The 22,737-nt window shown below is 43.2% G+C and overlaps 2 protein-coding genes across 2 annotated transcripts; both read right to left on the bottom strand.

Moving 5' to 3' along the window:
- Window positions 1–157: 157 nt before the first annotated feature.
- On the bottom strand, window positions 158–1,044 carry LOC132207211 (late histone H2A.2.2-like). Its single transcript, XM_059642443.1, has one exon. The coding sequence runs from the start codon at window positions 1,042–1,044 to the stop codon at window positions 652–654; it is 393 nt and encodes a 130-aa protein (XP_059498426.1). The 3' UTR covers window positions 158–651.
- Window positions 1,045–1,369: 325 nt separating this feature from the next.
- Window positions 1,370–10,682, bottom strand: LOC132207191 (late histone H2B.L4-like). Its single transcript, XM_059642401.1, has 2 exons — window positions 10,605–10,682; window positions 1,370–3,727 (listed from the first exon to the last, which is right to left on the bottom strand). The coding sequence occupies exon 2, from the start codon at window positions 3,669–3,671 to the stop codon at window positions 3,150–3,152; it is 522 nt and encodes a 173-aa protein (XP_059498384.1). The 5' UTR covers window positions 3,672–3,727; window positions 10,605–10,682; the 3' UTR covers window positions 1,370–3,149.
- Window positions 10,683–22,737: the final 12,055 nt, after the last annotated feature.

Genomic DNA, 22,737 nt, shown 5'->3' with positions numbered 1-22,737 from the left:
CACAACATACAAATGACATCCCCTCCCTACCGCCCCACTTACACCCTCTCCACCTATCTTCTTTTCTCTCCATCTTCGGTCCGCCTCCCCCTCTCTCCCTATTTATTCCAGAACCCTCACCCCATCCCCCTCTCTGATGAAGGGTCTAGGCCCGAAACGTCAGCTTTTGTGCTCCTGAGATGCTGCTTGGCCTGCTGTGTTCATCCAGCCTCACATTTTATTAGCTTGGAATCTCCAGCATCTGCAGTTCCCATTATCTCTGATACAAATGATTTTTGTAGTTTTGCCCAAATCTCCCACTAGTGTATTCGATCCTCTGAGGCTGGTCGGTTCTGTCTCGAATGGCCTCTTTCTGGCACCGAGCTATTCCATGTCTCTTGTTCCCTGCCACCGGATGGATGGGGATACTTTTTTGAGTCACTATTTAAAGTCGCTGTCCCGACAGCGAAACCTCCAACTTGATTCGTCCCGTTCTAGTTTTATCACTGTTAAAGCGAAAACAAAACGGACTATTTTTGCGTATTTGGAGGCCCCGGTTTGCACATAAAATCAAAATTAGTTAGCCAGCAGTGACAGTCTAGCTGCTTTTCACTGATGTTGGGAGTGGCTCTGAAAAGAGCCTTTGGGTTGTCAGGTTACAGAACGGTCTCTTCACTTTTTAGTGGCGCCCGCAGCGGAGGTTTTCTTGGGCAGCAGCACGGCCTGGATATTAGGCAGCACCCCACCCTGAGCGATGGTCACCCCTCCCAGCAGCTTGTTGAGCTCCTCGTCGTTGCGCACGGCCAGCTGGAGGTGCCTGGGGATGATGCGGGTCTTCTTGTTGTCCCGGGCCGCGTTACCGGCCAGCTCGAGGATTTCAGCCGTCAGGTACTCGAGCACCGCAGCCAGATAGACCGGCGCTCCGGCACCCACACGCTCAGCATAGTTACCCTTTCTCAGGAGCCTGTGAACACGGCCCACCGGGAACTGCAGCCCAGCCCGGGATGACCGGGACTTCGCCTTCGACCGAGCTTTCCCGCCACCGCCCTTTCCTCTCCCAGACATGGCCACAGTCTCACAAACACTTGCACAGAAAATGCTGCAATGCGGCCACATCCCACCCTCTTATACCTTCGGGAGGAATGGGGGTGCGGCCATTGCTGATTGGTCACATTGTTCAGTATCTCCTAATGTCGTTTCAATGCCCAATCAGATATCTGCTTCACTCACCAATCCGGAGGGGGCCCGGGGAGGAGGCCGGAAAATCCCGGCGCCAAAGCATCAACCGCTTTCTTTCAAACTCGAAAAGCCCGCCAATATATACCAAACAGTAAGAAGGCAAACAAAGAATAATGCTTATTTATTTGAAGTAGTTTACTTTTAGAATATACCGACATGATTCACACAATTTCAGTCATTCCCTAGCCTCCTTCCATCTGTATTTGTGATCTTGAAAGGATTGTTTCCTCGAACTTTACAAATAAACAGAAAGAAAAAAAAAACGCACGAAATCCATTCCCTGCGTAGATACTATTTTACATCAGCACCGGGCTTTTTTGATCGAATTCTACTCATTTATTCCGTGTGCGCGTATTAGTGCTTTGGATAATATTTTTAAAATCGCCCTCCCTATTGCTCTCGACTGCACTTCAACAATAGTTCTACGTTTGCGATGCAAATGTTCTAGTTTCATTTCAGGTCGAAATTCTCCCGCCGACAGCAGAAAGCCTCATATCGAGTTTTCCGCAAAACCGGAGAGAACACGCGGGGAGATCTGAAAAAAAAATCCTCAGTGTGTAAACTGTTGTAAAAGACCGGCGCCAAATCATCAACCGTCTTCTTTCAGAATTTGAAAAGCCCGCCAATCTGGACAAGACGAGGAAGACGTTTTTCACAGAATAGTGCATTAATGCTTACGATTTAATTGCCTTTTAGATTACAAATGGATGCTTCACTCCATCTCTCTTTCTCACTCCCTGACCTAATTGAATCCACCCATTTCTGATTTGAGTGGAGTTTTCCGAACAGGCAGAAACAAAATAAAACAAAGCGCCAACGTCCGCTTCTGTTTTTGTATTTCACGTTTTAAACGCTCCCCAACATATTGATAAGGCATCAGGCAACGTTCATCCGGCTGAGCGCATTAACGGGCAGCACAGTCTTCAGCCAATTTCGTAAAGTGGCCCTTATTGATTGTGATAGATCAGGTTTCCGTTTGATCTCGGTTCATTTTGAAAGCCTCCAAGCGAAAGCAGAAAGCCCCACGTACTGCATTTTGAGAAAAGAAAATCACAAATCCCGCGTAGAAATTTAGAATTGAAATTAAACTGAAATCGCAAGATATTTCTATTCGTCGAACTCAAATACGAGGTCATTTCATTTTGGTTGCCACAGTTGGATTTCGGGGTTCAGAACCCACCGCGATTAGTTTGAAAAACCCTCCAGTGTACAAGAGGAGGAGGAATGAATAATTAAAATTTTCGTTTATAAGCTTAATTACATTGACGTTGCAAATGAATACTTGACACACTGTTTCTTCATCGCATCTGTCCATTTCTGCACTTGATGAGAATTTTCTGAAGTTAGGAACCAGGAAAACAACTACAAAAGCACGGCATTCTGCAACTTTTTAATTTCAATTTTTCAAGTGCACACCGAATATTGATTAAACCTTGCACAACGTCCTTTCGGATGAACGCGTTCAAACTTTAAACAACAGCTTGAAGTTGCCCTCCCCCTATTGCTCTTCATCAGACTTCAGGCACAATCGCAATTCGGCAGTTGTTCTTGTTTTATATTATTAAAAGAAAAAAAACAGTAGATTGTAAACTCTATTCATGGGATTAGAAGTTAATTTTGTTTCGGGGTGATCAAGTGTTAAAGAGGAACGCGAATGAAACGGAAGTTGCTAAAATATGACTCACTGGCGATAATTATGCTCGTTGCAGATACGGGGAAACGAGACAGGGTATGGCCGCAACTGAAACTAAAGGGCAGATCAGGGTCCACCCATAAACTTGTACAACACACGTAAAGCCTAGGGACGTTAATAATACAAACCGAAAATATTTCGCAAACTTAACGTGGTTCAGCCGTTTCAGAGAAGTTGTGGGTGGCTCTTAAAAGAGCCGTTGGGTTTTGGATGTGTTTTCTCTACACAATGTGGGGTCTCACTTGGAGCTGGTGTACTTGGTCACCGCCTTTGTACCCTCCGACACGGCGTGCTTGGCCAGCTCCCCGGGCAGCAGCAGCCGCACCGCGGTCTGGATCTCCCGGGAGCTGATGGTCCTGCGCTTGTTGTAATGGGCCAGGCGGGAAGCCTCCCCCGCGATACGCTCGAAAATATCGTTGACGAACGAGTTCATGATGCTCATCGCCTTGGAGGAGATGCCGGTGTCGGGGTGAACCTGCTTCAGCACTTTGTAGATGTAGATAGAGTAACTTTCTTTCCTGGATCGTTTCCTTTTCTTGCCGGCTTTCCCCGGCGCCTTCTTGATGATTTTCTTGGCGCCCTTCTTGGAAGGTTGCTGCGCTTTCTTCTCATCCGCCATACTAACAGTCACTTTCAGACACAAAATAAGCGAAAACAGGCTCGGAGCTCGCTTTTTATAGCCTGATCGCGTCAGCAATGCTAATGAGGGATGGAGGAAAGTCTTATTCATGATTGGGTAGTTTAAAAGAATGTCAAGCATGACAGCAGCCTCTCTGTGATTGGTTAGTTTGGGACACAATGTGAATCTGTCAGGATCTGCAACGAAATGCGAGACACAAACCAAATTTTGAACACGGATCTAACTCCTAACTCACTCGAAAATCAACTGGTTATTGTCATTTAATTATATCTGGAACACAGTATCTGTGAGATTTTAAATGTGGCAGTGTGTTTTATTCTGCTCATGACAGTCTTTTGTGCATAACATATTATTTTGTTTCATCTCTCTCTGAGTTCCGCAGGACACTTGTGTCATTGAGAGATTCAGGTTTATTGAAGGATAGTTTTGTCCAATATCTGTCAGTCTTTCCTATGTGAAAATGCGAGTGCAGTTATCTATCCGTCCCTGTCTGTTTATGCAGTGTGAATGATTATCACTCTCTCACAATCTGTTCCTGTCATACTGTCATAGAGATGGATAGCACTCTTGGGTCCACCTCGGCCTTAAAAATCAGATTTCGTAAATTAATCTAGTCCCATTTACCAGCATTTGGCCGATATCGCTCTAAACCCTTCCTCATCCTGAAACCATCCAGAAGCCTTTTAAACGTTGTAATTGTCCCATCCTCCACCACTTCCTTTGGCAGTTCAGTCCAATTATGCACTACCCACTGCGAGCAAATGTTGCCCACCTTAGGTTATTTTTCTCACCTCTCACCTGAAACCCATGCCCTCTAGTTAGGGATTCCTCTACTCTGGGCAAAAGAACTTGATTATTCACCCTATCCATGCCCCTCATAATTTTATAATCTTCTGCAAGGTCTCCACTCAGCGTCCAACACTCCATGGAAAACAAGCCCCAGTAAGCCCTGTCTATTCAGTCTTTCCCGAAAGGCCAAGTCTCCGGCCATGGCAACAATCTTTTAAACATTTTCTGAACCCTTTCGAGTTTTAAAAAAACCCTTCCCCATTTTAAGGGGACACAAGACCCAAATGCAGTTTCTCAAAAGTAGCCGAACCAATGTTCTGTACAGCAGCAACATGACCTCCCAAACCATACATTCAATGCACTGACCAATAAAGGCAAGTGTATGAAATGCCTTCTTTGCTGACCTGTCTATCTGTAATTCTACTGTAAGGAGCTATGAACCTGCACTCAAAGACCCTTTGGTTTGGCTTCCCTGGAGCTTACCTGGAGCCTGCCAGTCCTGCCCTGATCTTCCCTGACAAAATGTAGCACCTCATGCTTATCAAGATTTAACTCCATCTGACAATCCCCAGCCCAGTGGTTCTTCGATCAAAGGTCCCATTGTTGTCTGAGGTCATACAGTCATACAGCATGGAGAAAGGCACTTTAGGTCAAACTGGTTCATGTTGACCACAGTGCCGATTCAGCTAGTTCCAATTGCCTGAATTTGGTCCATGTCCCTCTAAACCCTTGCTATTCAAATGTTTTTTTCAATGTTCCTATTGTACCTGCCTCAACCACTTTCTCTGATCACCTATTCCACATATGCACCACTCTCTCATGTCCTTCTTATACCTTTGCCCTCTAGTTTTCAATTCCCTATTCTTGCAGAAAAAATACACTGTATGCATTCATCCTAACTGTCCTCTGATGATGTAACACACATCAATAAGGTCATACCTCATTCTCCTATGTTCCAAGGAATAAAGTACTCTCCTGGCTAATCACTCCCTATAACTGAGGCTTCCTTGCCCTGGCAACATCCTCGTAAATCTTTTTTGCACACTTTCCAGTTTAACAATGACTTTCCTATAACAGGATGACCAAACTGTACATGATCCTCCAAATGTGGCCTTACCAGCAACTTCTACAACTGTAACGTACGTCCCAACTCTTGTACTCAATGTTCCACCCAATGAAGGACAGCATGCTGAATGCTTTCTTCACTACCCTGCCCACTTCTGACATCACTTTCAATGAACCATGTACTTGTATTCCCAGATGCCTCTGTTCCACAACACTCCTCAGGACCGGAACACTTACTGTGCAAGTCCTACCTTGGTTTGACTTTCCAAAGTGCAAAACCTCACACTTATCTGAATTGAATTGCATTTTCCAATCCTCAGCCCACTTACCCATCTGATCAAGATCCCTCTGTTATTTTTGACAAACTTCCTTGCTATCAACAATACCTTCTAATATTGTTCATTGGCAAACTTACCAATCTTAACTTGTACATTCACATCCGGATCATTTATATAAATGACACATAACTAAGGTCACAGCACCAACCGTTGCGGCACACCATTAGTCACAGGCCTCCAGTCCAAGAAACAACCTTCAACCATCACCCTCAGCTCCCTACCATCAAGTACATTTTGAATCCATTTAGCTAACTCCTCCTGTGAGCCATGCAACTAAACCTCCTCACTGTCTAGCCATGCAGGACTTTGTCAAAGGTCTTACTAAAGTCCACACAGACAACATCCACTCCCGACGCTTATCTATCCAAATGGTTACCTCTTTAAAAAACTCAAACATTTGTCAGACATGACTTCCAACTCGCAAATCCTTGCAGGCTATCCCTAATCAGACATTGACGATCCAAAGTTGGTTGATTCTGTCCCTCACTATCCTCTCCGATAGCTTACCTCTCACTGACATCAGGCTCACTGGCCTGTAGTTCCCTGGCTTGTCTTTGCTACCTTTCCTAAACAATGGAACAACATTACCCACCCTCCAGTCTTCCAGAACTTCACCAGTGGCTAAAAATGAAGCAGAAATCTCTGCACGGTCTCTGCAATTTCTTTCCTAGCCTCCCACATCATCCAAGGACAGACTTGATCAGGCCTCGGGAATTCATCCACCTCAATGTGATCTAAGGCTGCAAACACCTCCTCTCTGGTAATATGTATGCAGTCTAAAAATATCTCCACTTGTTTCTCTTATTTCCTTAGCATCCACGGTTCTCTCCTTAGTAAACACGGAGATGAAATATTCATTAAAAATCCCCTCCCCTGGCACCGCGATCTGCTGTGGCTCCACACATAGATCACCATGTTGACCTTTAAAGGGACATTTTCTCTCCTGAGCCACCCTTTTACTCTTAATATAGCTGTAGAACCTCTTGGGATTATCTTTACCCTAATCTGCCAGATCCATCTCATACCCTCTTTTTGACCTTCTGATTTCCCTCTCAAGTGTTCTCTTACACTTTTTGGAGCTATCTAGAGATTCACCTGAGTCTGATAGCTTAAACCCAATGTATTCCTCATGAGTGTATTCACTCATATGTCCCCTTCAGTTTCCTGTCATATGAAAATGTGAGGTTAGTTATCAATCTGTACATTTTTGTCTGCGCTCTGAATGTTTGGCAGCAGTTATCACTCTGTACCTGTCAGGTTATGCTCGATGAATAAATTTTCAGTCAATCCATGACTGTTTCTGTTATAAGAATGCAAGAGTTATTTATCATTCTGTTGCTGCCAGGCTCTGCTATGTGAATGTCTGATTGCTTTTATCAGTCTTTCCCTCTCAGTTTCTCTGTGCATATGGGAGTGTGGGTATGGGTATCAATTTGTACCTGCCATTTTCTGGTATCTGAATATGAGAGTTTGGATGTCAATCTGTACCTGTCACCTTCTGGTGTGTCAATATTTGTTTTAAGCTCTGTGACTGTGAATGTCATTTTCAGTCTCTCTTGTTTCTGCTATTACAACATTTCACTTTAGCTATCAATGTGATGTTAGTGTCTGCCAGGTGACTATTTGAGCACAATTATCAATCTATAACTGACAACTTTCCAATATGCAAGGATGAAAGTGTAATTGTCAGGCTGATCTGGTCAGTATGTACAATGTGAATAAGGGAGTGTAGTTATCTGTCTGTCTCTGTCAAGTTCTATACATGTCAACCTAAGTGTAACCTGAAAGACAATGTAATATCAATATGTGACCATAGTTATCAACCTGTTCCTGACATTTTCTGCTGCGAGAAGGTGAGTGTCGTTATCCTTCTAGGTCAGTCAGTCTCTGCAATGTCCATCTGAAAGTTTAGTTATCAATTCATCCCTGGTGTTTTCTGCTCAGTGAATGTGTGTAGTCATCAAAGTGAGCCTGTCAGGTTATGCTGTGGGAGACAGAGTGTTATGATCAGTCTGCTCATGACAGTATTTGCTGTGTGAATATGCGAGTGTAAATATCTCCCTGGACCTTTCAGTTTCTGATTAGTGAATGTATGAGTGCAGTTTTAATTTGTATCTGTTAGTTTCTGGTCTGTGAATCTGAGAGCGCAGTTGTCAACATCGTCCACACAGTTTGTGTTAAGTGAATGAATGCAGTTATCTGTCTGTCTCTGTTATGTGAATGTATGAGTCCATCATCATCCTGTACCGTCAGTTAATGCACTGCAACGAGACAGTGTAGTGATCACCCTGTCCCCGTCAGTTTGTCAGACTTGACTATGAGAGTGTTGTTATTCATTGATGCCTCTCAGTTTCTGCAATATGAATGTGAAAATGCCGTTATCAATCCATACTATTCACTTCCTGCTGTGTGAATGTGTGAGTTCATTCTCTGTTTCTGCTATGTCAATATGACAGTTTAATTATCAATCTGTACATGTCAGTTTCTGTGAGATGAATTTGTGAGTGCAGTTTTCAACATGTAACAATGAGATTCTGCTCTGTGAATACTTGAGTGTCGTCATAAATCTATACCTGTCAGTTTACGCTATAAGAAACTAGGAGTGTGATCATCAACCTGTTCCTGTCAGTTTCTGGTAAGTAGGTACCTGAGTATAGATACCATTCTCTTCCTGTCAGTTTCTACTCTGAACGTGTTTCTGAAATTATCAGTCTATCCATGACACTGCTTTGCAACAGGAATGTTTCGTTATCAATCTGTATCTGTCAGTTTCAGTTCTGAGAGTCTGAAAGCATAGTTATTAAGGTTTGTAATTCATACAGATCAGGTACTCAACTACAACAGCAATCATCCCAAGTGTCATTTCCAATAACTACAAAACAGATGACAACAGAAAGACACAACACGTCGAGATACTAGTGACCCTGCCATACATTAACGGCATGCCAGAAATGATCACTAGATTACACCGCCCAGTAGGAATCATGATTGCCCCCACAAACCAACAGCTACTGATGAGAATAAAGGATCCACCAACCACGACCGACAGAACCAATATTATTTACAAGATACAATATTTATAAGATGTTATAAGTTATTTACAAGACTATGAAAGGATCGCCATAAACATTACATAGGGTAAACCTGTTGCAAACTAGACATCAGCATTCATAATCACCATCCAGCTACCAAGGGACATGGCCAACTATCATTCATCTCAATACACATGGGCAAAGAGTGACACCAATTTGAATGGGACAACGTAGCCATCCTAGGACAAGCCAACCAAAGGCACTCACCAGAATTCCTGGAGGCTGGCACTCAAACTGAAACTCCATTAATAAACATGTCAAGCAGGATGTCATATACTAAGATACTAATCCAGAAGAGATGCCACCCACCCCAGCAAACCGAGGCACATAAACAGTAAGTAGGACAGAACACCACTGCTTCACTGATGATGTCACGTAGGATGATGACAAAACATTTGTGAAGAAACTTACAAGCTTGGCAAGCAAGTCAGCAAAAGCATAGTTATGAATCTGACCCTGACAGTAACTGCAATGCAAATGTGACGGCAATTGTCAATTTGTATCTGTCAGTTTCTGCAATTTTGAATGTTACTGTTATCAATCTCTGTCAGTTTCTACTTGGTGACCGTGTGAGTACAGTTATCAATAAGGACCAGCCAGGTTCTTTTCTGTGAATATCATAGTAGTTATCAAAATGTACCTGGCAGTTTATGCCATGTAAAACTGGGAAGGCTGGCTCCAGCTTCTGCAATTCTTGCTCTCTCCAAGGTTATTTTCAATCTATTCCTATCAATTTCTTCGATATGGAAATGTGCATGTACAGCAACCTGTCTCTATAAGTTTCTTCTCTGTCAATTTGCAAGTAAACCTATCAATATGTACCTATGAAAATCTACTTTGTGAGTATTTGAGTACAATTATCAAGCTGTGCCTGTCAGTATTTTTTAAATCTGTGGATATGTGAGTGCAGTTATAAATCTGTACCTATCACTTTATGCTCGGTGTAATTGTGAGTGTTATCATCAATATATCCCTGCCAGTTTCTGATAATGTGGATATGACAGTGTAGTTATCATTCAATTTCTGTCAGTTTGCTGTGTGAATATGAGCGTGGTTATTAATGTGTGCATGCCAGTTCTGACTGTGGGAATATTTTCATCAATCTTTACCTGTCAGTTTATGCAAACTCAACATGTGAGTTTCATTATCAATCTTTTTTGGTCTGTTTCAGTAAATATGAATCTGAAGGGTTAGGTATCAATCCATACTTGTTGCTTTCTACTTCTAAAAGTGGCTTAATGGTCAGCAATCAATTATTTTATGGGTTGACGTGTGATTCATAACGTTCTGGATGTGAGTTTGCTCGCTGAGCTGGAAGGTTAGTTTTCACACGTTTCGTCACCAGTCTAGGTAACATCATCAGTGAGCCTCCGACGAAGCGCTGGTGTTATGTCCCACTTTCTGTTTATCTGTTTAGGTTTCCTTCCAGCTCAGCGAGCAAACTCACATCCAGAACCTCAAACTGACCTATAAATCTTCTCAAAACTCGCTACATTCATAACATGATAGATGTTATTAGAGTAATGTTATGTGGATTTCCTTCAATTTCTGAGAGTATACTTTGTACAAAAATGGTGTAAATGTCAATGGGCTGTGAATAATGAAACTTGTCGGAACTGGGCATTTTGAATGGAGAGAAAAGAAAAATAAAATTGCATTTTACTGTTGGTTTGAATATATCTGTTGGAAATTAAGCTCAGTGTGTGACTGACTCAATCTGCTCTGTGACTGTGGAAAGGATGTTCTCTGCTCTGACAGTGGGAACATACCTGCTGTTTATTAGGATGAGCTGGTCACACTGGCTTTGATCTGAAGCAATGTTACATTGTCCTGGTCCTTCCAGTGTTTGTCTGTAGGAAGACAGAAAAGATAGCTCCTGTAAACCAACATCAGTTGGATTTGACAATACTTAACCGATCAATACAACATTTTGCTAATAGTCATTTGGATATTTTACTTAACACCAGGGATTCGAGCAGAACTATGGGTCTGATTCCAGACTTGTCCTGAGATACTTCTTGTCTGATCATTTTTAAAGACTTCAAGACCATTTGAGTGAGGTCCAAAAAGTACAAACCTGTCTGTGGATACGCGTTTAGTTATTGATCTATTCATGTCAATTTACTACTTGATGAATGTGAGAGTGTCATTGTCAAATTTGGTAAATTATTTGTGTATTACACAGCAGAGACTGACAAGGACAGAATGATGCTGATCTACAGACCAACTCAAACGATCCAGCACAGAAGGCATCCATTTGGGTCATCATGTCCATGCTGATCCAAACAACACCAGATAGCCATCTTCATCCCATTTTCCTGCACACATCCCATAGCCCTGCAGCTTACAGAACTTACGGGGGAGGTTCAGGTATGCTCTTAAAAGAGTTTAGAGTCTCTGCCTCCACCACCAACTCAGGCATGGTATTGGAGATACACACCTTCTTGTAAAAATGATTTTCCTCCCATCACCTCTAATCCTTCTGTCACTTCACTTTAATCTATGACCAATGTTTTTTTTTAAATTCCCTACCAAGGGAAACATGTTCCTCCTATTTACTGTCTCTCGCTCCCCTTCCCAATTTCATACGCCTCAATCATGGCACTGCTCAGTTAATGCTGTTCCAAGGAATACAACTCCAACCTCTCCAATCACACCTCGTAGCTGCAGCTCTCCAACCCTGGCAACGTTCTTGTAAAACTTCTCCACACTCTCTCCCCAGCAATAACATCCTTCCTGTAATATGATGTCCAGAACAGCACACAATACCCCAGTTCCAGCTTCACCAGGGTCTTCTGCAGTTTCATCATTATCGCCCTACTTTTGTGTTCCAAACCTCTGCCAAAGTAGGACAGCATTATATACACCTTTTTAACAACCTTATCTATCTGTACTGCTACCTTCATATTCCAGTGCACTTGCACACCAAGATGACTTGCTTCATCCGCCACACCACTGCCCCGCCACCTCTTGTCTTCCTATTTATTGTTTCACCTCCAGAAATGCATTACCTCACACTTATCAACGTTGAACTCCATGTGCCACTTACCTGCCCACGCCACAAAACCACTGATATCATTTCAGAGTTGATCGCTATCCTCTACACTACCCAAAACATGGTTATTTTTTGTGTTGTCTGCAAATTTCCAAATTGTGTCCCTCATGCTCAAGTCCAATTGTTAATGAATAAAACAAACAGAGATTCCAATAGCAAGCTGTGTGGAACACCACTTGAAACAGCTTTCCATTCATAAGGGCAGTCATTGACCATTACCATTTGATTCCTGTTGCTAAGCCAACTTTGGTTCCAATTTAAACACATTGCTCTGTATCCCATGTGCTTTTCTATTTTTGATTAGTCTGCCATGTGGTACTAAGTCAAATGACTCACTAAAATCCATGTAGTCAACACCCATTACACTGCCCTCACACATTCACGTGGCATTTACTGACAGGGGCAGATTGTGAAATACAACTGCGTCTTCACAAAGCAATCAGTGTCTGTTCCTGCTGTATAGATTTGTAAGCTTTGTTATTAACCTGTTTATGTTAATGTATGAACACACAACATGAATATTGGAGTGCTGTTATTAACCTGTACCTGTCTTTTTCTGCTGTGAGAGTCTAAGAATTTGGTTATTCATCCTTAACTATCAGTTTCTGCGATGTGAATATCCAATGATTGCTGTTAATGTGTAACTGTCAGTTTCCTCTACATGAATATGTGAATGTAGTTATCCATTTCGACCTGTCCTTCTTGACTATATGGATATACAAACATGATCAAACTGTTCCTATCAATATCCACAGTGTGAATGTTTAAGTGCATTTATAAACCTTTTCCAGTCAGTTTCTATGTTGTGAGAATGGAAATATAATTATTAATCTCAGTGTTAGATTCTGTTCTGTGAATATGAGTATAGTTATCAAACTGTACCTGTCAGTTTATGTCATATGAAACTGGGCGTGTTATACAAATCTCTTTGTATCAGCTTTGGCTTTATGAACATGAGAGTGTAGTTAAACAGTCATAGAGTGATACAGATGGAAAACAGACCCTTTTGTTCCAACAGTCCATGCTGACCACAGGTATCAATTTCATTCTTTTCCTTTTAACATCTACTCCTTGCATGTGAATGAGATTTCTAATGTGCTGCCAATCTAAATTAAAGGCAGGTACTGGTCTGAGTCACACTGTCCTTTTGTATATGTCTACTTGTCTTTCCAGCTCTGCATGTATGATCTGATAGCCTTTAGGAGGTGGGATTAATGTATGACAAATTTTCTTATGTTAAGTAAGTGTGGACATGCTTCTGCAATAGTCAGTCTCTCAACAAGATTGAGAGTGTGGTTAAAGTTGGTTTTCATCAACATCAGGCTAGCAGTCAGCATGGGATCCATTCAGTCTCTGGTATTGTGTGCAAAGTGCTCCTCATTCATTGTCATTGTCTTTCACAGTACGGGTTTCATGTTATGTTCAACATGTACATTGCAAGAACTGCTGGAGTTTTATTTTTTTGCTCTGGATTGGTCAGTTTCTCATCTGAATGTGTATTTCAAATCTATCCCTTCTGTAACAAGATCATTATGAGTGTTTCTTCAATCTATTTCCAATAATCTCTGGTTTTCTGTCTTGATCTGGGTCTGCTCATGTCACTGTTTGATCTCCTTTTTGGTCCATTTAACAACAACATTTTTATTCAGTTTGTTTGTATGAGATTGTGCTGCTTTTTAATTTGTACTTTCTCCAACAGAAATTGATACATGAGTTACATGTCCAAGTCTAAGACATGATGAGATATTTGGAGGCACATTTCATCTGGATTTCAATTTACCTCTTGGGCTGTTTCAGTAGAGTCCATCGTGGATCATGCAATAGCTTCAATATTTTCTAACGTAGAGAACAAGACTAATTTGCTTTCGACCAAGCTGATACCACATACTTTATCTAAAAGGAATGCACTCACGTACTGGGATTGAAGTTCTTCACTCTCACCCTGTCCTGTTAACAGTTCATGAAAAGCGAGCTCTCCCCACCAATGTGATCTTCGACAGTGAATATATTTTGGTGTTTTTGTATGGACATCTACTGACGTGGCAGCATCTCTGTGCTTTGTCAATTATTGTGTGCACATTGTGTATTGGCACCATCTCACTGCATTTGTTGTTGTGTCAGAAAATCAGTTTCCTCAAGTCCTTAATTGCATGAATAAGGAGAATACCTGGTGCATCCTATTTGGTCTTCTCTGTTACTTGTTTCTTCCATTCACAGGTACAATTAATGTATTTACGAATTACTTCTCTACCTGTCAGAATGTGCTATTCAATGGGACTGCAGGCTTCACTCCGTTGCCCTTAAAAATTAGACAGACAGTCAACACAGACCAGCGTGATTATTTTGTGAAGAACTTGGAAACTAAAAATTAACACACAGGACTGGGGCTGCTCTCTGATGCGCAAATTCTCAGAATTCATATGAGTTTTTTGAAAAGAGCTGTTGTGATGAAACAAGATAGACAGCCACAATCGATGGACCCTGTTTCAATCTTCCTGCATTGTGTTACTGAGCAGTTTAAATGTTTCCTGGAAATTGGAAAACCATTTATCACAGTTGGAGAGGAGAGAGTTTTCAAGTCATCTCTCCTGTAGTGAATGGGAAAGAGCTGAAATTCTTCAGTTGTTTGTGCCTGTAGCATTCACAGGCAGATGAACACACAGGACATTGCAATAGTAATGAGTCTGTGCTTTTCTTCAGAGTTGAGTAGGGAAACATAAGAGACCTTTGCAACTGCTATATTGCAGAGTCTAAACAGCAGTGGTGATATCAAGGGACATCTTCAAGATGATAGGAGTATTGTTTCATATTGCATAGTGACATTCATTTTGGAATACTGAAGTAAATGCATTAATTTAATGTGTAATTGCTAAAGGGAAAGTGCCATGAACAAATCAACTGCACTGCAGCTGACTGATCACAATATTCCTTGTGCAGGAAAGAAAATTGGCTTATTTACTTCAATTTTATTTTGTGGCTCGGACATTACCCTCTCTGTGTGGGGAGGAAGAAGACAGAAGTTTTGTCTTCTGTCATGCTTTGGAGTAAACTGGAACAGTCAAACTAAATTTACTGAAGAATAAACATTGTTGAACTCTCCTGGCAAACAAAAAAAAACGTTTACTGTCTACCTGATTTGGCCAAATCCTTCTTTCTCCATTGTTTTGAAAAAAATGACTTTTTATTATGTTCCACATTTGAGAAAATGGCATCTAATTTTCTAGTGTGTGTGATGTAATACTTCAAAGGGAGTGTCATGTGGAACACAGGGCTATTTGAATAAAATTTAAGCTAATTGGGAAAAAAACGGTTCACAATTATAAAGTCCTCTTGCTGAGGACAGAACAAAAGAAAAATCTATTCCCGCTCAGTGAAAAAATTGACAACTATTCGGTGATCAAGGTAGGGATGGTAGTTCCTCTGCCACCATGATATATTGATGGAAATTGAATGCTGGCTGAATGGACGTAGAATTGTTGCCTGGTTGTTTCTAACCAGTACAGGCTCAGTGAGAAACAGAACTGTTTGCTGTGCCGCAGATGTCTATGACTACATATGTGAGAGTGATAATTATTCACATTTTCTGTTAGCTGGAGTTTAAATGGAACTCCATAGCTGTTAGTCCTTGCATCATATCTGTCGTTATGGTGTTTGCATTTTGAACTAATTCTGAATCAGTCAGTACCTATGGCTGTCAGTCCATCCACATGGAGACAAAGCAAAGTTAATATCACACGTCCTGTGACATTTCTTCAGAACAGAGGTTGAACTTCCGAACACTCGTTTCTCTTCACAGGTGCTGACAGGCCTGCTGAGTTTTTGCAGCAATTTCTACTTCTGTCTCTGATTTCTATCATCTGCAGTTCCTTGATTTTCCATTTGCCAGACTTTGACACTGAAAATTCACATCATTTATTTGTCGTGTTTATGTATGGGATTAATACTTATCAAAGGAGCAATTCTGTCCCGATCAGTTATTGGTCAACTAAACTTAAATATCATTCGTCATTTATTTTGGTGACTCATGACTGTTAGTGACTGCAGTATTTTCTACATCTGCATTAAACATCTACCTCTACTAAGATTGTTGATACAGTGTAACAGAGTGATCATCTGGATTGTAACTTGAAAAATATGCTTAATAACCGTAGATTTAATTCAGTTCCTGACTGATTTCAGTTGCTGTAACTGACAGAGACTGATTGATAATGACATTTATATGTTCATAAAAGCCATCCATCCCTGTCTGTTTCTGCAATGTCAATATGTGAGTTTAGTCATCAATCTGTTCATGTTAGTTTCTGCCATGTGAATGTTTGAGTGCAGTTATCAGTTTGTTGGTTTTGACAATGTGAATGTGTGAATGTAATGAGCAATCTGTATCTGTCACTTTCTGCTGTGTGAATATTTAAACATAGGCATCAGTTTGCACCTGTCAGTTTCTTCCATGTGAAAGTAGTTATCAATCTTTGCCTGTCAGTTCAGCTTTTGTCAATATGAGAGAGTAGTTATCAAGTTTTACCTGTCAGTTTCTGCAAAGGGAATGTGAGAGCACATTTGTCAATCCATGTAGGTCAGTTGCTGCTTTTCAATGTGTGTAATTATCAATTTTTACCCATCCAATTCTGATTTGTAAAAAAAAAACTAAGATAGTTATCAAACTGTACCTGTCAGTTTTTGGTAGATGGAACTGGTATCATCATGGTTCCAAGATAATAAAATGTGAGGCTGGATGAACACAGCAGGCCAAGCAGCATCTCAGGAGCACAAAAGCTGACGTTTCGGGCCTAGACCCTTCATCAGAGAAGGGGATGGGGAGAGGGAACTGGAATAAATAGGGAGAGAGGGGGAGGCGGACCGAAGATGGAGAGTAAAGAAGATAGGTGGAGAGAGTGTAGGTGGGGAGGTAGGGAGGGGATAGGTCAGTCCAGGGAAGACGGACAGGTCAAGGAGGTGGGATGAGGTTAGTAGGTAGCTGGGGGTGCGGCTTGGGGCGGGAGGAAGGGATGGGTGAGAGGAAGAGCCGGTTAGGGAGGCAGAGACAGGTTGGACTGGTTTTGGGATGCAGTGGGTGGGGGGGAAGAGCTGGGCTGGTTGTGTGGTGCAGTGGGGAGAGGCGACGAACTAGGCTGGTTTAGGGATGCAGTAGGGGAAGGGGAGATTTTGAAACTGGTGAAGTCCACATTGATACCATATGGCTGCAGGGTTCCCAGGCAGAATATGAGTTGCTGTTCCTGCAACCTTCGGGTGGCATCATTGTGGCAATGCAGGAGGCCCATGATGGACATGTCATCTAGAGAATGGGAGGGGGAGTGGAAATGGTTTGCAACTGGGAGGTGCAGTTGTTTGTTGCGAACTGAGCGGAGGTGTTCTGCAAAGCGGTCCCCAAGTCTCTACTTGGTTTCCCCAATGTAGAGGAAGCCGCACCGGGTACAGTGGATGCAATATACCACATTGGCAGATGTGCAGGTGAACCTCTGCTTAATGTGCAATGTCATCTTGGGGTCTGGGATAGGGGTGAGGGAGGAGGTGTGGGGACAAGTGTAGCATTTCCTGCGGTTGCAGCGGAAGGTGCCGGGTGTGGTGGGTTTGGAGGGCAGTGTGGACCGAACAAGGGAGTCACGGAGAGAGTGGTCTCTCCGGAAAGCAGACAGGGGAGGGGATGGAAAAATGTCTTGGGTGGTCGGGTCGGATTGTAAATGGCGGAAGTGTCGGAGGATGATGCGTTGTATCCGGAGGTTGGTGGGGTGGTGTGTGAGAACGAGGGGGATCCTCTTGGGGCGGTTGTGGCGGGGGCGGGGTGTGAGGGATGTGTTGCGGGAAATACGGGAGACGCGGTCAAGGGCATTCTCGATCACTGTGGGGGGAAAGTTGCGGTCCTTAAAGAACTTGGACATCTGGGATGTGCGGGAGTGGAATGTCTGATCATGGGAGCAGATGCGGTGGAGGCGGAGGAATTGGGAGTAGGGGATGGAATTTTTGCAGGAGGGTGGGTGGGAGGAGGTGTATTGGGCCTCCTGCACTGCCACAATGATGCCACCCAAAGCTTGCAGGAACAGCAACTCATATTCCGCCTGGGGACCCTGCAGCCATATGGTATCAATGTGGACTTCACCAGTTTCAAAATCTCCCCTTCCCCTACTGCATCCCTAAACCAGCCTAGTTCGTCCCCTCTCCCCACTGCACCACACAACCAGCCCAGCTCTTCCCCCCCACCCACTGCATCCCAAAACCAGTCCAACCTGTCTCTGCCTCCCTAACCGGCTCTTCCTCTCACCCATCCCTTCCTCCCACCCCAAGCCGCACCCCCAGCAACCTCATCCCACCTCCTTGACCTGTCCGTCTTCCCTGGACTGACCTATCCCCTCCCTACCTCCTCACCTATACTCTCTCCACCTATCTTCTTTACTCTCCATCTTCGGTCCGCCTCCCCCTCTCTCCCTATTTATTCCAGTTCCCTCTCCCCATCCCCCTCTCTGATGAAGGGTCTAGGCCCGAAACGTCAGCTTTTGTGCTCCTGAGATGCTGCTTGGCCTGCTGTGTTCATCCAGCCTCACATTTTATTATCTTGGAATTCTCCAGCATCTGCAGTTCCCATTATGTCTCATCATGGTTCCAGTCAGTTTCTGCTATGTGCTGGCTTGAGCATATTTACTAATCTGTCACTTTCAGTTTCTCCTGTATATCTGACAGTGGAGTTACTGATCTCTACCCGTTTCTGCTTTATGAATGCGTGAAAGCATTTATCATTCTCTCCCCATCAGTTTAAGCTATGTGAACGAATGCATTTATCATTCTGTCCCTGTCAGTGTCTGTAATGAGAATATTCAAACGTGTTTGTGCAATTATTATTCTATCCCTGATAGTTTCTGCTCTGTGAATATGTGCTTCAGTTATCAAAAAATACCTGTCAGTTTCTACTTAGGGAATGTGTGAACACTGTTTTTCATTTGTACCTGTCAGCTTTGGTTTTGTGAATAATTGTCTGCAGTAATTAATCTGTACCTGCCAGAGCTTTCACGTGAAGATGTGAATATGATCATTAATCTGTCCCTCTCAGTTTCTGCTCAGTAATATGTGTGTTTAGTCATCAATCTGCAGCCATCACTTCCTGCCTCGTGAATGCGGGACTGTATTATGAATATGTCTAAGGTTCCTGAGTATATTTGTAGGTTAGGTCGTGGATACTGTGGTTGGTTCGCTTGCCGAGCTGGTTCATTCATTTGCAGATGTTTCATGACCCCGATGGGTAATATCATCGGAAGCTGCAATGAAATGTTTGCAAGGTAATGAACCAGCTCAGCAAGCAGTCCAATTACGTGTTACGAAAATATGCCTGTCAAATTCATCTATGAATATCCAAGTGTCGCTATCAGTCTCTCAATGTTTATGCTTTTTCCTTCTATAACGTGTGCATGCATTTCTCAATTTTTCCCAGTTTTTTGTGGTCTGAATGTGTCCAATTATAATTCTGTCCTGATCATTTTCTGATATGCGAATATGAGAGTGTACTTATCACTATGTGCGTGTCAGTTTCTTCCCTATGGCTGTGAGAGTGTATTTACCCACTTGTCCCAGTCAGATCCTGCTCTGTAAATCTGAGTGACTAGTTATTAACCTCTTCCTGTCGCTATCTGATTAGTGAATGTGTGAATGCACTTGTCATTCTCTCCCTGTCAAGTTTCTGCTGTGTGAATGTGCAAGTGAAGTTCTCAACCTGTGACTGTCAGTTTCAATCAAATATTCTACTTTTAGAAGTTAGAACATAGAACATAGAACAGTACAGCACCAAACAGGCCCTTCAGCCCACAATGTTGTGCCGACCATTGATCCTCATGGATGCACCCTCAAATTTCTGTGACCATATGCATGTCCAGCAGTCTCTTAAATGACCCCAATGACCTTGCTTCCACAACTGCTGCTGGCAACGCATTCCATGCTCTCACAACTCTCTGCGTAAAGAACCTGCCTCTGACATCCCCTCTATACTTTCCACCAACCAGCTTAAAACTATGACCCCTCGTGCTAGCCATTTCTGCCCTGGGAAATAGTCTCTGGCTATCGACTCTATCTATGCCTCTCATTATCTTGTATACCTCAATTAGGTCCCCTCTCCTCCTCCTTTTCTCCAATGAAAAGAGACCGAGCTCAGTCAACCTCTCTTCATAAGATAAGCCCTCCAGTCCAGGCAGCATCCTGGTAAACCTCCTCTGAACCCTCTCCAAAGCATCCACATCTTTCCTATAATAGGGCGCCCAGAACTGGACGCAGTATTCCAAGTGCGGTCTAACCAAAGTTTTATAGAGCTGCAACAAGATCTCACGACTCTTAAACTCAATCCCCCTGTTAATGAAAGCCAAAACACCATATGCTTTCTTAACAACCCTGTCCACTTGGGTGGCCATTTTAAGGGATCTATGTATCTGCACACCAAGATCCCTCTGTTCCTCCACGCTGCCAAGAATCCTATCCTTAATCCTGTACTCAGCTTTCAAATTCGACCTTCCAAAATGCATCACCTCGCATTTATCCAGGTTGAACTCCATCTGCCACCTCTCAGCCCATCTCTGCATCCTGTCAATGTCCCGCTGCAGCCTACAACAGCCCTCTACACTGTCAACGACACCTCCGACCTTTGTGTCGTCTGCAAACTTGCTGACCCATCCTTCAATTCCCTCGTCCAAGTCATTAATAAAAATTACAAACAGTAGAGGCCCAAGGACAGAGCCCTGTGGAACCCCACTCACCACTGACTTCCAGGCAGAATATTTTCCTTCTACTACCACTCGCTGTCTTCTGTTGGCCAGCCAATTCTGTATCCAAGCAGCTAAGTTCCCCTGTATCCCATTCCTCCTGACCTTCTGAATGAGCCTTCCATGGGGAACCTTATCAAATGCCTTACTGAAGTCCATATACACCACATCCACAGCTTGACCCTCATCAACCTTACTAGTCACATCCTCAAAAAACTCGATAAGGTTTGTAAGGCATGACCTACCCCTCACAAAGCCGTGTTGACTGTATTTGATCAAGCCATGCTCTTCCAGATGGTCATAAATCTTATCCCTCAGAATCCTTTCTAACACCTTGCAGACGACAGACGTGAGACTTACCGGTCTATAATTGCCGGGGATTTCCCTATTTCCTTTCTTGAAGAGAGGAATTACATTTGCCTCTTTCCAGTCCTCAGGTACGACTCCAGTGGAGAGCGAGGATGCAAAGATCTTCGCAAGTGGCGAAGCAATTGCATTTCTCGCTTCCCAAAGCAGCCGAGGACAAATCTGATCCGGGCCTGGCGACTTGTCAATCTTAATGTTTGACAAAATTTTCAGTACATCAGCTTCCTCTATCTCTATCCATTCCAGCATGCACACCTGCTCTTCAAAGGTTTCATTCACTACACAGGTCGTTTCTTTCGTAAAGACAGAAGCAAAAAACTCATTTAGGGCTTCCCCTACCTCCTCAGGCTCCACACACAAGTTCCCTATGCTATCCCTGATCGGCCCTACTCTTTCTTTGACCATTCTCTTATTCCTCACGTAAGTGTAAAATGCCTTTGTGTTTTCCCGGATTCCTTCTGCCAAGCCTTTCTCGTGCCCCCTCCTGGCTCTCCTCAGACCATTTTTGAGCTCCTTCCTTGCCTGCATGTAATCCTCTCTAGCTGAACTTGACCCTAGCTTCCTCCACCTTATGTAAGCTACCTTCTTACTTTGCACTAGAAGCTCCACCGCTCTCGTCATCCAAGGTTCCTTTATCTTACCCCGTCTTGCCTGTCTCAGAGGGACATATTTACTCATCACTCCCAACAACTGTTCCTTAAACCATCTCCACATGTCTATAGTTCCCTTACCATGGAACAACTGCTCCCAGTCCATGCTTCCTAACTCGTGTCTAATCGCATCATAGTTTCCTCTTCCCCAATTAAATATCCTCCCATTCTGCCTAATCCTCTCCTTCTCCATAGCTATGTAGAATGAGAGAGTGTTATGGTCACTATCACCAAAATGCTCTCCCACCACAAGATCTGATACCTGCCCCGGCTCGTTTCCGAGCACCAAGTCTAGAATGGCCTCTCCCCTCGTCGGCCTGTCAACGTACTGCGTTAGGAAACCCTCCTGAACACACCTTACAAAAACAGCTCCATTCAAATCTTCTGCTCGAAGGAGGTTCCAATCAATATTAGGAAAGTTAAAGTCACCCATTACAACAACCCTACTGCGTCCACACTTTTCCAAAATCTGTCGACCTATGCTTTCTACAATCTCCCTGCTGCTATTGGGGGGCCTGTAGTAAACCCCTAACGAGGTGACTACTCCCTTGCTGCTCCTAATTTCCACCCATACTGACTCAGTAGGCAGATCTTCCTCGACAATGGAAGCTTCTGTAGCTGTGATACCCTCTCTGATTAGTAGTGCTACACCCCCTCCTCTTTTTCCCCCCTCCCTATTCTTTTTAAATGTTCTAAACCCTGGAATATCCAGCAACCATTCCAGCCCATGAGAAACCCATGTCTCTGTTATGGCCACAACATCATAGCACCAGGTACTGATCCATGCTCTAAGTTCATCACTTTTATTCCTGATACTCCTTGCATTAAAGCAAACACACTTTAACCGATCCCTTGGTTCCTTCCCAGGAAAATCCTTCCCACTAGCTGGTCTACCTCTTGCTACTGCCTCACCTGCATCAACGCTCACCTCTGGTATACAGCTCAGGTTCCCACCCCCCTGCCATACTAGTTTAAACCCTCTCGAACTACTCGAGCAAACCTTCCACCCAGGACATTGGTCCCCTTCCAGTTCAGATGCAACCCGTCCTTCTTGTACAGGTCCCACCTTCCCCAGAAG

The sequence above is a fragment of the Stegostoma tigrinum genome, chromosome 44, assembly GCF_030684315.1.
Source record: "Stegostoma tigrinum isolate sSteTig4 chromosome 44, sSteTig4.hap1, whole genome shotgun sequence".
In the NCBI taxonomy this organism is placed as follows: Eukaryota; Metazoa; Chordata; class Chondrichthyes; order Orectolobiformes; family Stegostomatidae; genus Stegostoma; species Stegostoma tigrinum.
The sequence above is the reverse complement of the archived record's forward strand: the minus strand, read 5'-3'. Positions and strand labels throughout refer to the sequence as shown.